At 36.6% G+C, this 17,148-nt stretch overlaps 1 protein-coding gene across 2 annotated transcripts in view; it reads left to right on the top strand.

The window, feature by feature from the left end:
* Positions 1–17,148, top strand: part of ME1 (malic enzyme 1) — a 236,940-nt gene that overhangs the window by 202,550 nt on the left and 17,242 nt on the right. For both annotated transcript variants that reach the window (XM_003404096.3, XM_010586445.2), the window contains one exon: positions 1,164–1,277. In XM_003404096.3, coding sequence (XP_003404144.1) covers positions 1,164–1,277 — 114 coding nt within the window. The remainder of the gene's footprint in view (positions 1–1,163; positions 1,278–17,148) is intronic.

Below are 17,148 nucleotides of genomic sequence, written 5' to 3'. Positions count from 1 at the left end.
TTTTGAATTATAGACTCATAGTACATTATAACTGTTTACATGCAAAAGAACCGAAACATCTTAAATTGTTGGAAGGAAGCATCAAGATTCAATTATGCAGTGTTTTGTCATCATTTTCCATAATTTTATCATTTTAAAAGAAGAAAAAAACTACGGTAATAATAACTCACCCTAAAATAAAAATAAAAACGTTACCTGAGTTTGAGTGTCTTTTGGGAAACCTGCCAAAATCTGTATAGAATTATGTATGGTGGTTTAGACTTTTGCATGTTCTTAAAGTGAAACAAAATACGCAGAGTTAGAACTTTAATGCCAAAGTATAAAAATGTAAATCACAAAAACATTTTCGTATTGAAATAAGGGAAAAATCAAAGATCAATAACAACTCATTGTTATTACATGCTGTATTTAATTTTTGTAAACCTCTTCTTAAAATTTCTAAGGATTTAATGAATGGCACAGGCCAATTCTTGACACTCAGCAGGACAGAGGTATTCATGGTTAGATGATTTAAAATTGGCACTTGTTTGTCCCTGAAAAGGTTTTAAAAATTTCACAGATTATCACAAAATTTATCAGAGACAAAACAAGTTGATTCTTTTTATCTTGTCAGAAATTTTACAGTACTTTCATTGTCCAAAGTAAGAAAGAAAGTAAATAATTGCTTGAGAAAAGAGATTTTATGTCAGTTTTAGTCTGTTGTCTAATTGGTCAAGTTCCCATCCAAATGCCCAGGCCTCATTCTTGAAATTCAATTAGAGGAGTTTGAGCCTAACAATAAACATTACAATTCCATGAGCAGGGTTCACTGGTTCATTATTTTGAATTCAGTCCTTTCTTGTTGGATCAAATCTTGATTGTGTTAACACAATTAAAGATACTGACAATCAAGAATATCAGTGGTTTATCTGTGACTGAATAGCAAGCCACATAAGAGAGTTTCTTTTGTAATAAGGAGGGTAAATAATTGTCGTTTGGCTTAACCCAAACGTGAAACAAAAAACTTCCCTCCTAGGAAAATGAGTATAGCTCTTTAGCTCAACAGACAGAGCCGTTTTGTAATTCCTTACTAATGGAGACAAAATCGAGTGAAATGTAACTCTTGGTAAAAATATCATATGAAACAACTTTTAAAGATTTTGTTTTCACAACTTCTTTCTTAGGCTGCCTTAGGGATTGCACACCTGATTGTTATGGCTATGGAAAAAGAAGGCTTACCAAAGGAGAAAGCCATCAAAAAGATATGGTTGGTTGACTCAAAAGGATTAATAGTTAAGGTAAGCATCTGTAGTATTTTAACCAGAAGAAAATCAGTATGCCATGCTGGATGACCCCCTAAAAGACTGCCTCTAGCTTCACTCATCTACCTTAAACTGTGTGAAAAGTATATCCATTAAACATGAATAATACCGATGTATTACCATGTAGTTTTTTATTACCATGTAGTGATAGTCTTCTGAATAAAGAATGAACCAGTGGCTCAGGAATAGAATCTATCTGTAAAGTGAGTAGGCTCCTTACACCTCTGTGGGTTGGCAGTGCACTTGAATTGGTTTAGTTTCTTACTGAGGCAAATTTAGTACTGATTCGGATGAAACACCTTGATCTAGCACCTTTTATCACAAGCTATCTTGCAAATTGTACACTAGCTAGAGAGAAAGGAAGAAAAAAAGTGGAATAGCTTCTCTTTTACCTGCTACCAATCTACTTTCTCTCAACCAATTTTTTGAGGGTTTTGAGTGGAAATTTCTGAAAAGGCTTTAATAAATGAGTTGTTTGAATATTAACTTATCAAAGGCTCAGTTTCCCCAGCCTTACTGGAGATAGTAGTGCCTACTTCCTAAGGTTAGGTGAGAACTAAATAAGACTAGAGATGTGACCATGTTACTGTGTAGTTAAAAGGCATTGTTATTACTTGTGCCATCTGTGCACATCAATAACTCTTCCTTAAACTGCTGGAAAAAATACATATAAATCCTCTTCCTATGGGAAGAGGAATTTTAAGGAATAACCAGTGATAAACAGCATCTTCTGAAATTTAAATTAATATAGAAACAAATGTGAATATGTACAAATTTTCTGGAAAGCTGTTTTATGTATATCCCAGAGCCTTTAAAAGTTTATGCCTCTGCCCCAGTAGTTTCCATTCTAAGAATCTATTCCATAGAAATAGAGCTGTGTACAATGTTTTATATACAAGGATGTTATCACAACACTGTAGCATGATACATTTGGTCACAATATGTTGTTGTTGTGTGCTGTCAAGTCGCTTTTGACTCATCACAACTCTACATGATGGAGTAGAACTGCCTATAGGGTTTCCTAGGCTATAATGTGTACGGAAGAACATAGCCAGGTATTTCTCCTGTGGGGCTGCTAGGTGGATTCAAACAGCCAACCTTTCTGTTAGTAGCCAAGCACTTACCCATGGCACCACCAGGGATCCTTACATTTTCCTAAATAGAGGATAATTGTGAAATAAATTGTGGTATAGCCACATGAAGATAATAGGCAGACTTAAGTTTATTTTTTTAAAGACTGTAATAATATGCTAAAGGATTCATAATGTTACGTTAGGTGGAAAAAGCAAAATATATTATAAATAACTATTCCGTTTAAAAAACAGAGTTGGATATAAAAATCATAGAAGGAAATACATCAGAATGTTACCAGTGGTTATCCTTGAATGGTCATCTTACTTTAAAATTTATTTTATATTATTTTTAGTACCTTTATTCCAAAACCTCTTTAATTGTGTGTTGCTTTCATATTAGAAAAATACAAGTTTATATTGTAAAAATAATATAGACAAATTTTGCTATAAATAAAGATACAGGCATAACTTTATAGCAAATGAGTATTATAAAGCAGTGAAACAAGACAGAGACTTTTGGTGTAGATGTCTTTGCTTCAAAATTGTAATTGGGTTGAAGAATTAGTGTATAAAAATTTGAACACTAGTCATGTGACATGCATTGTGGGCAGAAATATGAACATTTACTGAATGAAATTTATGAATGAGACATTGTACTAGACTCTGGGGGCACAATAAAGTCCTTGATCTCAGTAAGCTTACCACCTACTGGGAAAAACTCAGATAAGCCAAGAGTTACAGTACTGTACAAGGATACTCCCACAGAAGTACATCGTAGGTACTGTGGATGCACAGGAGAGGATGTTGCTGGCTGCACTGAAGAGAAGGATGGGAATGCTGAGGAGGATTCCAAAACAAGATATCTCTTAAGATAAGTTTTAAAGGAAGAGTTATGAGTTTATTAGGAGGTGTCCATAGATATCTTAAACTTACTATATTCAAAACTGAAACGGGAAATATGATGGCAAGTTTACTGTGAGATCTTGATTGAAGCTAAAGATCATGTGTTTTATCTCTTTACATCTTAAAAGCCTACACAATATCTGGTACATGCCAGACAAGAAATATTTTCCTAAATGACCAAATTAATTAATGTGTGGTCTTCCAAGCAGATGAACCAGCATGTGCAAAAGAAAATATTTTAGTATAAGAGAACATTTAGGGGTGAGGCTTGAAAGGAAGTGATGGCACATGATGAAGGGTTTTCTGAATCCTGGATATGAGTGACTGAAACGTGATGCAGGGGAGATTTGCTTCTTCAGTCACTCTGATGGCATTGTAGTGTAGTGGGGGTGCCTTGTAGTGAGGGGAAACTAGAAAAGGAAGCTATGTAGTCACAAAACTACTGCAGTGATCTAGATAAAAAATAATGGGGCCTGAGTTAAAACACTGACCATGGGAGTGAGAGAAAGAAGGTTGAATCAGCACATATGTTGGATATAGTATTGCCATCCTTAGTAACTGATTAAATATGGAGGGAGGGAGTAGGGTAGAGTAGGAGTCTAGCCGGACTCGTTGGGTGACTAGGTATGTGATGCAGCAGTTCATGTAAAGAAGGAGAAAAGAATACACCAGTTTAACGGGAGGGATAATGAGATCAGTTTTGGACACAGAAAGTTTAAGGTACCTGTGGAGAGCTCAGATAGAGATGTCCCCTGGGCAGTTGGAAATGCAGGACTTTTATACTCAGGATGAGGGTTTGGACTGGAGATAGGGATTTGAGGATCGTCAGCACTTAAATATTTGGAACCATGGAAAAAGCTAAACAAATTATGCTGTACTTAGGAATGCAAAACATTTAAAAATCTAAATAAAAAGTGGAAGACTGTGACTGTGGTTTTCTTTTGTGGTTTCTAATGGCATTTTTATATAATACCTATATAAATTTTTTTTTAAATAAATTATGTAGATTTTAGTATCTCAAATGATTTTACTTACTGAGCTGAGACTACAAATTCCATGGCCTACAATATTTCAAATAACTGTGAAGTTGCTGGCTAGACCTAATCGGTCACTCTTATTTCATGTCCTTTACTTGCCAAAATTAAGAAGTGCATGTAATCTGTTTGCCAAGTGTAATAGATTGAATTGTGCCCCCCAAAAATATGTGTCAACTTAGTTAGACTGTGATTCCCAGTATTGTGTGGTGGTCCTCCATTTTGTGATTATAATTTTATGTTGAAAGGATTAGGGTGGGATTGTAACACCACCCTTACTCAGATCACCTCCCTGATCCAATGTAAAGGGAGTTTCCCTGGGGTGTGGTCTGCATCACCTTTTATATCTCAAGAGATAAAAGGAAAGGAAGCAAGCAGAGAGTTGGGGACCTCATACCACTAAGAAAGCAGCATCAGGAGGAGAGTGTGTCCCTTGGATCTGAGGTTCCTGTGCTGAGATGCTCCCAGACCAAGGGAAGATGGATGACTAGGACCTTCCTCCAGAGCCAACAGAGAGAAAGCCTTCCTCTGGAGCTGAAGCCCTGAATTTGCACTTCTAGCCTACTCTTTGCTAAAGCCATCCACTTGTGGTATTTCTGTTAATGGCAGCACTAGATGACTAAGACACCAAGATAAAGAAACTTGTATGTAAATTTACAAGTTAATAAAATTTTAAATAAATTTAAAAATCATAAAACTTTTAAATAACAAATATCATCAGTCAAACTCATTCACTTTTTAAAGATATAAAACCAAAAAGTAAAAAGTGAACTGTTACCTCAGTTCATCTATAGAGTTATCTTTATCAGACTAGATAATTATTTTTCTAACATATTTTCTATTTTCATTTTCAACATCACAGCTATAGCATTTCCCATATAACCTCACATCCATAGGTATGACAGAATGAGTTTATACTATAAAATATCAATATTTTAAATAACTCATCAATGTCAACAAGGTTGATTGAAATAAGATAGTCATTGATGATATTCAATTACACTAGAATTTTATATCAGGAAAGAATTGATATACCCATTTATGTAACTACAATAAAAAAAACTACAATAGAGAAAAAAATACATGTATTTAAATACAGACAAACAAGGAAAATCATCCCAATGTAGTAAAGCTGAGGAATGAAGGGACACTAGCTCTGAGCAAAGTTAAAAGGCCAGCGAATAGAGAAAGTATCAACACCTTTGTTCTGGGGCCTCTTCCAAGTGCATGGGGAAGCTGGGTGTGTGCAGCATGATGACGATGTGATGGGCAGAGAACACTCTTTCCTCCTTTTTCCTGACCAAACGTTGTCTATTCTCCTTTCTTCATATCTCTGTACCCCTTACTTCCTGTCTATCCCCTGTGTGACTGCCCTGGCTCAGGCCCTCATTGCCTTTTGCCTGGAGTATTCAGCAGCCAAATGTAATGGACTACCGTCTAGTCCTTCCATTGCAGCCCTGAAAGGATCTTCTCCCAAAGAGATGTGATCATGTCACTGTCCTGTTGAAAATGTATTGGATCTTCTTATTTCTTGGAAAACACGTGTTGAAGTCTTCCTCATGGCCTGAGAACCTCTGTATGCTGGCCACTATCTTATCCTATAAAGCCACCAGACAGAAAGACACTGTGTACCTACTAACACAGCACAAATAAATACATATAGACAAACCAATACTTGATTAAAAGATATCTTCCAAAATAAAAATTAGGAGAATAAAAACAGTAAAGAAAGGATGAAAAAGGAGCATTGCCAGCGTGATTTATACAGAAACCTACGAGAGCCAGAACTCGATGGGACTGCCTTGTTTTTCTGGGTCTTGCAAGTTTTCCGCCTTTGGCAGGGTACAGCCTTATATCACTTTTGTGTTGCTCATTTTAGTGGAAAATATTTGAGTTTTCCTTCTTGGACATGTTTCCAACTTAAACAGGTTCTGGCTTTTGCAGGTTTTACAGTATTTGCATTTCAGAATCTTGATTTGGAGCATTTTCAGGGAAGACAAGAAGCAACAAAACCAATCCAGACTTAATCTCTTCCTCAAACACATACGGTTTGGCTTCCAGTAATAAATTAATGGTACAACATTAAAACATAAAAGCTCAAAATATAAAATAGGATATTAGTAGATATCCTGAAAGACAGGGTTCACTTAACCCAGAAGAAGACTATAGACTGGTTTGAATTTTGTTTTGATTTTGTTCTGTTTTAAATAATTCTCAAATAATTTTGTTTTCTTTATTCATACATTCATGTATTTATTTTTGCTTTATACTTAAATATTACCAGGCCTTGGTGGCATAGTGGTTAAGTGCCATAACTGCCAACCTAAAGGTTGGCAGTTCAAATCCATCAGGTGCTCCTTGGAAACTCAATGGGGCAGTTCTACTCTGTCCTATAGGGTTGTTATGAGTCGGAATCAACTCGACGGCAATGGGTGGGTACTTAAATATTTGGCGTCTGTAGAAAGAGGCTGTTATAGATAGTTATTATATTAGCACTTACTTTTTGTTAAGAGATTCAGTCTTTACAGCTGGGTGGTACCCAGCTACCATCACTGACCGCTGTGACAGGAATCACAATAGAGAGTCCCAGAGCTGGGGAAAAATGTAGAACAAAATTCTAACTCAAAAAGAAAGACCAGACTTGCTGGCCTGGTACAGTCTGGAGAAACCCTGAGACATCAGCAATGATATCCCTGGTTCCACGTCCTCTTCTGAATCCAGCCTTAATTTCTGGCAGTTCCTTGTCTATATATTGCTGCAGCCATTTTTGAATGATCTTCAGCAAATTTTGCTTGCATGTGATATTAATGATATTGTTTCATAATTTCTGCATTTGGATGGATTACCTATCTCGAGAATATGGATCTCTTCCAGTTGGTTGGCCAGGTAGCTGTCTTCCAGATTTCTTGGCATAGGCTAGTGAGCACTTCCAGCTCTGTATCCGTTTGTTGAAACATCTCAATTGGTATTCCATCAATTCCTGGAGCCTTGTTTTTCACCAATGCCTTCAGTGCAGCTTGGGCTTCTTCCTTCAGAACCGTTGGGTCCTGATCATATAACCTCTTGAAATGGTTGAAATGTCCGCCAGTTCATTTTGGTTGATGACCGTCTATAATCCTTCCATCTTCTTTTGAGGCTTCATGTGTCCTTTAATATTTTCCCCATAGAATCCTTCACTATTGCAACTCAAGGCTTGAATTCCTTTAATATTTTCCCTATAGAATCCTTTACTATTGCAACTCAAGGCTTGAATTTTTTCTTCAGTTCTTTCAGTTTGAGAAATGCCAAGCGTGTTCTTCCCTTTTGGTTTTCTATCTCCAGCATTTTGCACATGTCATTATAATACTTTACTTTGTCTTCCCAAGCCACTCTTGGAAATACTTCATCATTTCTTCCTTTTGCTTTAGCTGCTTGATGTTCAAGAGCAAGTTTCAGAGTCTCTTCTGACATCCATTTTGGACTTTTCTCTCTTTTCTGTCTTTTTAATGACCTCTAGCTTTCCTCCTGTATGATGTCCTTGATGTCATTCCACAGCTTGTCTAGTCTTCAGTCTTTAGTGTTCAACACGTCAAATCTATCCTTGAGATGATCTCTAAATTCAGGTGGGTTATACTCAAGGTCGTACTTTGGCTCATGTAGACTTGTTCTGATTTTCTTCAGTTTCAACTTGAACTTGCATATGAACAATTGATGGTCTGTTCCAAAGTCAGCCCCTGGCCTTGTTCTAACTGATGATATTCAGCTTTTCCATTGTCTTTTTCCACAGATATAGTCGATTTGATTCCTGTGTATTCCACCTGACGAGGTCCACATGTATAGTCGCCGTTTATGTTGATGAAAAAAGGTTTTTGCAATGAAGAAGTCGTTGGTCTTGCAAAATTCTATCTTGTGATCTCTGGCATCGTTTGTATCACCAAGGCCATATTTTCCAACTACTAATCCTTCTTTGTTTCCAACTTGCATATTTCAATCACCGGTAATTGTCAATGCATCCTGATTGCATGTTTGCTGAATTTCAGACTGCAGAACTTAGTAAAAATCTTCATTTCTTCATCTTTGGCCCTAGTGGTTGGTGTGTAAATTTGAATAATAGTCGTATTAACTGATCTTCCTTGTAGGCTTGTGGATATTATCCTATCACTGACAGCGTTGTACTTCAGGATAGATCTTGAAATGTTGTTTTTGATGATGACTGCAATGCCATTCCTCTTTAAGTTGTCATGCCTGGCATAGGAAACCATATGATTGTCTAATTCAAAATGGTCAACACCAGTGCATTTCAGCTCACAAATGCCTAGGATATCGATGTTCATGTGTTCCATTTCATTTTTGACGGGTTCCAATTTTCCTAGATTCATACTTCATACATTCCACGTTCTGATTATTAATGGATGTTTGCAGCTGTTCCTTCTTATTTTGAGTCATGCCACATGAGCAAATGAAGGTCCCGAAAGCTTGACTCCATCTATGCCATTAAGGTTGACTCCGCTTTGAGGAGGCAGCTCTTCTGCTTACTGAGACCTTACTGAGAAAGTAAAATTTGAGCAAAGACAGGAAGATGAAGGATCAATCCATGATGGTTTCTGGGGAAGGCTGTTCCAGGGAGACAGATCAGCAAGAATAAAATGCCTGAGGTGGGAACAGCATAGCATGTTCAAAGAAAAGCAAGGAGGCCAGTATATTATGGGACAGAATGGGGGGTAGGTGCTATATCTTGGGAGATCATGTGGAGATGTGACAGCAAGATAAGAGTCAAGGATGACTTCAAGATTTTGACCTGGATAACTGGAAAGATTGAATTGCCACTGACTGCTTAATCAACATTTACCATTCATCTCTCCTATATTTCTTTTATAAGAGCTTAATCATTAGGTCTAGGGCTTGAAACTCCAGGTGTATGGAGAAAGTCTTCCTTCATCCTGTTGCTTTATCAGAATTTCAGCCATGGTGCTGCCACCACCTTGAATGATCTTTAATATATTTTATGCACTGTGGTTAATAATAAGAATTCTAACTTGATGAAATTATCTGGCTGGATTATTTATCTCCCTCTTTTCCATTGAAAAAAAATTTTTTTTTTATGATTAGTATATATGTAGATATTAAAAAGAACAGAGGTAAAAGATGACTCTTTTAGCCAGACACGAGTTTTTTAGCCAGTTATAAAATTATGGACATTGGTTATTAATACAAATTTAAATACTGATGGAGTTACAGATAAAATAGACTTTAAAACAAAATCCACCATAAAAGACAAAGAAGGGCATTATATAATGATTAAAGGGACACCCCAAGATGAAGACATAACAGTAATAAATGTCTACGCACCCAATGACACAGCTCCAAAATACATAAAACAAACTTTAACAGGACTGAAAAGAGAAACTGACAGCTCCACAATAGTAGGAGACTTCAACATACCTTTCTAGGTAAAGGGCAGAACATCTAGAAAGAAATTCAGCAAAGATACAGAAGAGCTAAAGGGCACAGTCAGCCAACTTGACTTCATAGACATATACAGAACGCTCCACCCAACAGCTGCAAACTACACATTCTTTTCCAACACACATGGAATGTTCTCCAGAATAGTCCACATCTCAGGCCACAGAGCAACCCTCAACAAAATCCAAAACACTGAGATTATGCAAAGTATCTTTTCTGATCACAATGCCATCAAAGTAGAAATTAATAACAGGAAGAGCAAGGAAAAAAAAAAAAAAACATGGAAACTGAATAACACCCTGCTTAAAACCACTGGTTAATAGATGGAATCAAAAAGTTCCTAGAATCAAATGAGAATGAAAACACATCATACTAAAACCTTTGAGACACAGCAAGGACAGTGCTCAGAGGTCAATTTATAGCAATAGATGCACACATCAAGAAAGAAAAAAGGGATAAAATCAAAACATTAGCTATATAACTCAAACAAATAGAAAGAAAACAGCAAAAGAAGCCCACAGCCACCAGGAGAAAGGAAATAATAAAGATCAGAGCAGAAATAAATGAAATAGAGAAGAGAAAAACAATAGAAAGAATCAACAAAACCAAAAGTTGATTCTTTGAAAGGATCAACAAAATCGACAGGTCATTGGCCAAATTGACAAAAGAAAAACAGAAGAGGATGCAAATAACCCAAATAAGAAATGAAATGGGGGACATTACTACAGACCCAAGCAAAATAAGAAGGATCATAACAGAATATTATGAAAAGCTATACTCCAACAAAGTTAAAAACCTAGAGGAAATGGACAAATTTCTAGAAACACACTACCTATTCAAACTAACACAAACAGAAGTTGAGAATCTGAACAGATCCATAACAAGAGAAGAGATTGAAAAGGTAATTAAAAAAAAAAAAAAACTCCCAACAACAACAAAAAAAAGCCCTGGCCCAGACGGCTTTACTGGAGAATTTTACCAAACATTCAGAGAAGAGCTTACACCAGAAATAAGAGCTGTCACATGAATAGACATATGCACACCTATGTTCACTGCAGCATTGTTCACTATAGCAAAAAGATGGAAACAACCTAGATGCCCACTGACAGATGAATGGATAAACTATGGTACATACAGTAGAGTACTATGCAATGATGAAGAACAATGATGAATTTGGGAAGTATCTCACATCATAGGTGAATCTGGAGGGCATTATGCTGAGTGAAATAAATCTATCACAAAAGAACAAATATTGTATGAGGCCACTACTATAAAAACTCATGAAAAAGTTTACACACACAAAAAAACAATATTTAGTGGTTATGAGGGAGGGGAGGAGTGGATGGAAAAACACTAAATAGACAGTAGATAAGTGGTAACTTTGACGAAGGGTTAGACAGTACACAAAGAAGGGAAGCCAGCACAGCTTGTCCAAGGCAATGTCATGAAAGTCCCGTAGACACATTAAAACTCCCTGAGGGATCGAATTACTGGGCTGAGGGCTGTGGGGACCATGGTCTGGGGGAACATCTAACTCCATTGGCATAACATAGTTTATAAAGAAAATGTTCTACATTCTACTTTGGTGAGTAGTGTCTGGGGTCTTAAAGGCTTGTGAGCAGCCATCTAAGGTACTTCACTGGTCTCATCCCACCTGGAGCAAGGGAGAATGAAGAAAACCAAAGACACAAGGGAAAAATTAGTCCAAAGAACTAATGGGCCACGAATACCAGAGCCTCCACTAGACTGAGTCCAGCACAACTAGTTGGTGCCCTGCTACTACTACTGACTACTCTGACAGGGATCACAGTAGAGGGTCTTGGACAGAGCTGGAGGAAAATTGTAGAACAAAATTCTAACAAAAAAAGACTAGACTTACTGATCTGACAGAGACTGAAGAAACCCCAAGAGTATAGCCCTTAGATACCCTTTAAGCTCACTAATAAAGTCACTTCTATGGTTCACCCTTCAGCCAAAGATTAGACAGGCCCATAAGATAAAATGAGACTAAAGGGGCACACCAGCCCAGGGACAAGGACTAGAAGGCAGGAGGGAACAAGAAAGCTATTAATAGAGAACCCAAGATAGAGAAGGGGAGAGTGTTGACATGTCATGGGGTTGTTAGCCAATGTCACAAAGCAATATGTGTACTAATTGTTTAATGAGGAGCTGGTTTGTTCTATAAACCTTCATCTAAAGTACAATAAAAAAGAAAAAAATATTGATGGTGCTACCGGAGTCGACTTGACGGCATTGGGTTGGGTAACTACCCACTGTCTTAAATTTTGACCATTATTCACCACTTCTTTTGACCTAATATGGAAAATACTTTCTTTTAATGTGTCCTAAGATAATGAAACATGGCTCTGAGCTCTTTAGCCAGCATGCATACCTGCATCACAACTATTACTGTGAAGTGCTACTGGCAGTGCACTGGGAAGGCTCTGTCTACAGCTTCAACGACTTGCCAGATTCAACGCTGGTAAACTAATGGCAGGGCAGCAAAAGCAGTCCAGTCAAATGGGACAAGTATTCCAATCAGGCATGGATTCAAAGCAAGCACTTGTGGAAGAGTCCTTCTAGTGCCTATGTATAGGAAGGAATACGTATTTATCAGTGACAGTCTATAACTACTTACACCTGTCCTGGGTCAGGAAACCCTGGCGGTGTAGCAGTTAAGTACTACAGCTGCTAACCAAAGGGTCGGCAGTTCAGATCCTCCAGGTGCTCCTTGGAAACTCTATGGGGCAGTCCTACTCTGTCCTAAAGGGTTGCTATGAGTCAGAATCGACTCGACGGCAGTGTTTGGTTTTTTGGTTTGTCCTGGGTCATAGAATGCTAATCCATAATCTTGTAATCTTTGCCACCTACTCTTCCTCCCCACCCCACTCCCAGTCTATCCCAACTCCCACCACAGTATACCTGCTTTTGAAAAAGTAATTCAACCTAGTCATGTCTTCTTCACTGTACTTGGAATCAACACAGTAAAAGGAGGAAGAGGAAAATTAAGGAAAACAATGACATGGCAAAGAAATCCCTATGTACTGATAATACGTTTTTAACACTTTATAGTGTAATTAACATTAGAGACTCTAAAAAAAAAAAGTAGAATTTGGGATTTCTGAGGGAAGAGGTACCTACATACACTCTGCCAAAAGAAGGCAAAAAGCTTTTCAGCAAGGGACCCTGAAAAGGGGTATAAAGGTAACAGAAATCTGCTACATCCATATCCAACTGAAGTGATTGGCATTAAGAATATGGATTCTAAATCAGATTTTGGAAAAGGGAAAAAAATGAGCCATTAGTTCAGAAAATAGATTTTGGAAAAGGAAAAACATGAGCCATTAGTTCAGAAGATAGAAGTCCAAAGGTAAAGGTAATTGCCCCAAGACCGATATTACCAAAGCTGTAAAAGGTTGTATTCCAATAATTTTTAAAAAATATAAATCAACTTTGAAAGTGGTATAGAAAATACTTGTGAGACCCTTATTTTTCTTCTTTTAATTCTTCCATTGTTGGCAAGTGGAGCCCTTTAGTAATGCTAGTATTAACATTTTGTGATTCCTGGCCTTCTTTCAGTATTCTCTCAACTTTCAAAAGTCATCACCAAGAATCAAGCCTTTGGCAGTGAGGCTGGGGGTAATTTATATTCCTTACTAGATGGAACATCTTCTTGCCAAATTCTGTCTTCAGTGGCTAGGAGCTGACAGTGATGATACTCTGATTAATAAAGTTAGATGCTCATGATAAAAGCATACATATTTTCCTTTCATACAATATTTATCTGTCTTCTTTATGGTTTGTTTCTCATCCCAGATGATTTAGGGGTTTTAGACCACAATAAGTATTTTTCAATTATATCTCAGGTTATCAGCTCAAAAAGCAGCATTAGAAATTTGTGACTGTCAGGTTGTATTCTGTAGCTTTCCTACTTTAGAATTTATCATTTTCTATGTTTTTTGGAAAGCATATCACTTATCTTTTAACATGCATCTAGTAGGGATCTGATAATTTAGTATAGTAATTCTCAAAACTGGCTGGTCATTTTATTCATCTGGAAAGCTTAAAAAAAATACAGATTCCAGGACAGTAATCTGAAATTGAATTAGAGTATCTGGAAGCAGGGCTCAGGAATCTGGGTTTTCCTTAAGTGATTCTGGTACCGAGGCAGCTTTGGAAACCACAAATCTGGTTGAGTTTCATCAGCACTGCCATCATCATGAATCCCAACTATTTTATAGATGGAGAAGCCAAGATCCACCTGAGGATCAGAGGACTAGCCCAGGGTCAGGTAGTACGTGAAAGAGGCTACATAAGGATTCAGCTTTTCTGAATCCTTACGCTTTATCTATAACATTTATAGAGGGCGTTTTTTTCTTCTCTTTTCTGAATATCATTAAAAAATTGCAGAAGCAACACACATTTATTTGCTGTTGATATTAGAATGCATTCTGTTAGTTGTTTCTGTCACTAGATGACAAATTTCTCAAAATCAACAGTGGTGAGGATAACATATAATACATTTAAAACTTTAAAAAATTGCTGTTTTGGATAATCTGGGACACTGCACCGAGGAATATATTTTTAAGTCATTGCATTAAGAAAATGAGGATTGTGTCACTCTCGTTTTTGGATTGTTCATCATCTTTTAAGTTATTTTCACTATAGATTTATGGGTCCACATATAGTATATACAAACTAGGTAGGGCCTCTTTTTTAGCAGCAGCCCATATTTTTTACTGGTTTGATTTTGGTTATATCAGCTATTAATAAAATAATCTCTAAGATTTTTACTCTTATGCTACTTCTATTCTCTTATATGGGAGGATAGTTCTTGGCTTGGTAATCTAATGAAAACGAATAGATTTCCATTTTTATGGAGATCACATGCAAATTTTATTTTAAACTGTATACCAGAAACAGTTTAGACATACTTTCATTGTCACGTTGTTTGTTAGCAGTCAGGTGGTTAAGAACTGGTTGTTTTCTCAGACTGGGAAAACTCAGCTGCTTTCAGCAAGCCTTCATGGTGAGCTGCTAATTCTTCTATTTCATGCTGTGGGCTACGGTGTTTTACCATGGATTGTGTGGAATTTTATTGTTTGGTGAGCCCATGCATTTTTTAAAAAGAACAAATTGGAGGCATATTTTCCTCTTAAAACTATTTTTAATATTTCCTCTTTCTATTCTTTTAACAGTCCTGAAAGTTTTTATAAAAGTTCTTTTCTCCCATGATCATTTCAGTGATTTATCTACTTTCTATTTCCAAGTAAACCAAAAGGTAAAGATTAATTCTATGTTGTTGTTATTAAAGAAGTAAACATGACACAGAAAGAATTAATAGAATACTGAAAGCAAAAACTAGAAAGTATAGTAATTCCTTGATATTTCAACATTGGCTATTCCTATGATAGAGTACATTTTTCAGTTTTGTGATATTTAAAGGGTGTCGAAAGGCAAAAGCCACTTCCTTATTTACAGGGAAGGAAGATAGGTTCAACAGACCGGATTAAAAGCCTTGGGGTTCCTCACCTAGGGAATGAGATGTGATTATGTATCTATCTTCCAATATACAAAAGATTATTTAAGGACAACAGTATAAAGTTCAGTAAAAATCACAGTAAGCAGAAGTTTAGTTAGGAAGTTTAGTTTAAATACAGGAAAATGGTAGAGTTTACATTACTGGGAATCTTTAAAAACTGTTTAAACAACATTCTTGATTTTAACGGTTTAGTCCCTGTCCTTCCTGAAAGATAGGGCTTGTGAAGTCAAAGTCTCCTGGTTGTGTCTGTAATATTTTCAGATGTCTAAAATGAAGAGACCACTAGTCTAAACATGTGTATTAGTTAGGTTTTAATAAAATACTGTACAAGAAATCCCAAAAATACAGTGAAAGATATGAAAATTCATCCCAGTAAAAGCAACCCCTTACTTCCAGTGCAATAGATAGGAGCAACATCGAGTAAAAAAGAGGATGGAATATGTAACCAAAATTGAAATCTCCTCCTCTATCAATTGGATATTGTTATGTTACCGAAAGCAACAAATCTCAGTAACATACAAGAATTATTTCTCACAAATTAGGGCAGCTCTGATGATCTTGGCTAGGTGGCTGTAAGCTACAGGTTGTGTCCAGGTTGGCTTCACAGGTCTGTCATTCTCCTTGGACCAGCAGGCCAGCCAGGTCATGTACTTTGAAAGCAATGGCAAAGGTACAAAGGAAGCCAGCAGAAACACCAGTGCCTCTTAAGGCCTAAGCTTGGCGCCAGCACACAGTCATTTGAATATACATTTTATTGAGCAAGGTAAACCACATGGACAAGTCCAAAGACAAGGGGTAGGAAAGTATACACTGTCTTTTGTAGAAGGAACTGCAAAGTTACATGGCAAAGAGCATTGACACACAAAAGGATGATGAGGGATTGGAGCCCATAGTTCAGATTACTAATTCCCTTAAATCAAAGTCACATAATTATCCAGATATTTGGGGGGAATTATTTGGCAATTAGATCTAGCCACTTTGCTAGGATTATGCTTGAGTAGTCTCTATGGTTGAGATATGTAAATGAAATAAATTTCCCAGCTGTGAAGTGAAGAGAGCTGAGGATGAGGCTCCGGGTAGTCCCTCCCCTCCAGCTTTAGTGAGAATTGTAAAGATTTCAGTGTTGTCATAGATTTTTTTTGTATTATTAAAATCATTTTTAAAAGGCAATTTTTAAAACTATAGTCTCATAAATACCAGAGAATAACTGTTTGACAATCTTTAGATTTTACTCACAAAATCAGTCTAGGTTTATACCAACTATTTGTTATTTTGGACCCATGACTAAATTCTAAAAAGGCTGTGATAATAAGTAGGCTTTACTGAACGATTGGATGCTTCCTGATGGAAGTGGAAATTGAATTATCTGATTGTTTTGAATCCTTTTTCTTTAATAAACGTGATGTATCAGAATATAGAATAAGAATACTCAATGTAACTAGAGACTAGTGTCTTCTGTGCTGAAGTGAGTATGAAACAGTAAGCTTCAAGTCTGATTCTGAATGAATTAAAAAGATTCCTTTTCACTGTATCAGATGTAGTATATTTTGGTGTGTAGGGAGAAAAGGTAAGATAACCTTTTAGAACCCAGAAATGACTAATGATAATGCTGTTCTTAGGGAGTCATCCAGTCTAATGTCATGATCGTATGGAAAACAGTGGTACCTAGCTAGCTGTTTACAGCAGACTAGAAGAAAATACACCTAAATTAAAAGTGCTAGAATTTTTTTTCTTCTTCATGATAATTTTAATTACAACAACAACTAATATTTACTGACTTCTTGCTATAAACTAGGCACTGTTCTAAGTGTTTACATGTATTATTTTATTTAATCCACAAACAACCTGATGGG

Source organism: Loxodonta africana, chromosome 1 (assembly GCF_030014295.1).
Source record: "Loxodonta africana isolate mLoxAfr1 chromosome 1, mLoxAfr1.hap2, whole genome shotgun sequence".
NCBI classification, from domain to species: domain Eukaryota; kingdom Metazoa; phylum Chordata; class Mammalia; order Proboscidea; family Elephantidae; genus Loxodonta; species Loxodonta africana.
This window is presented reverse-complemented; position numbering and strand designations above follow the sequence as displayed.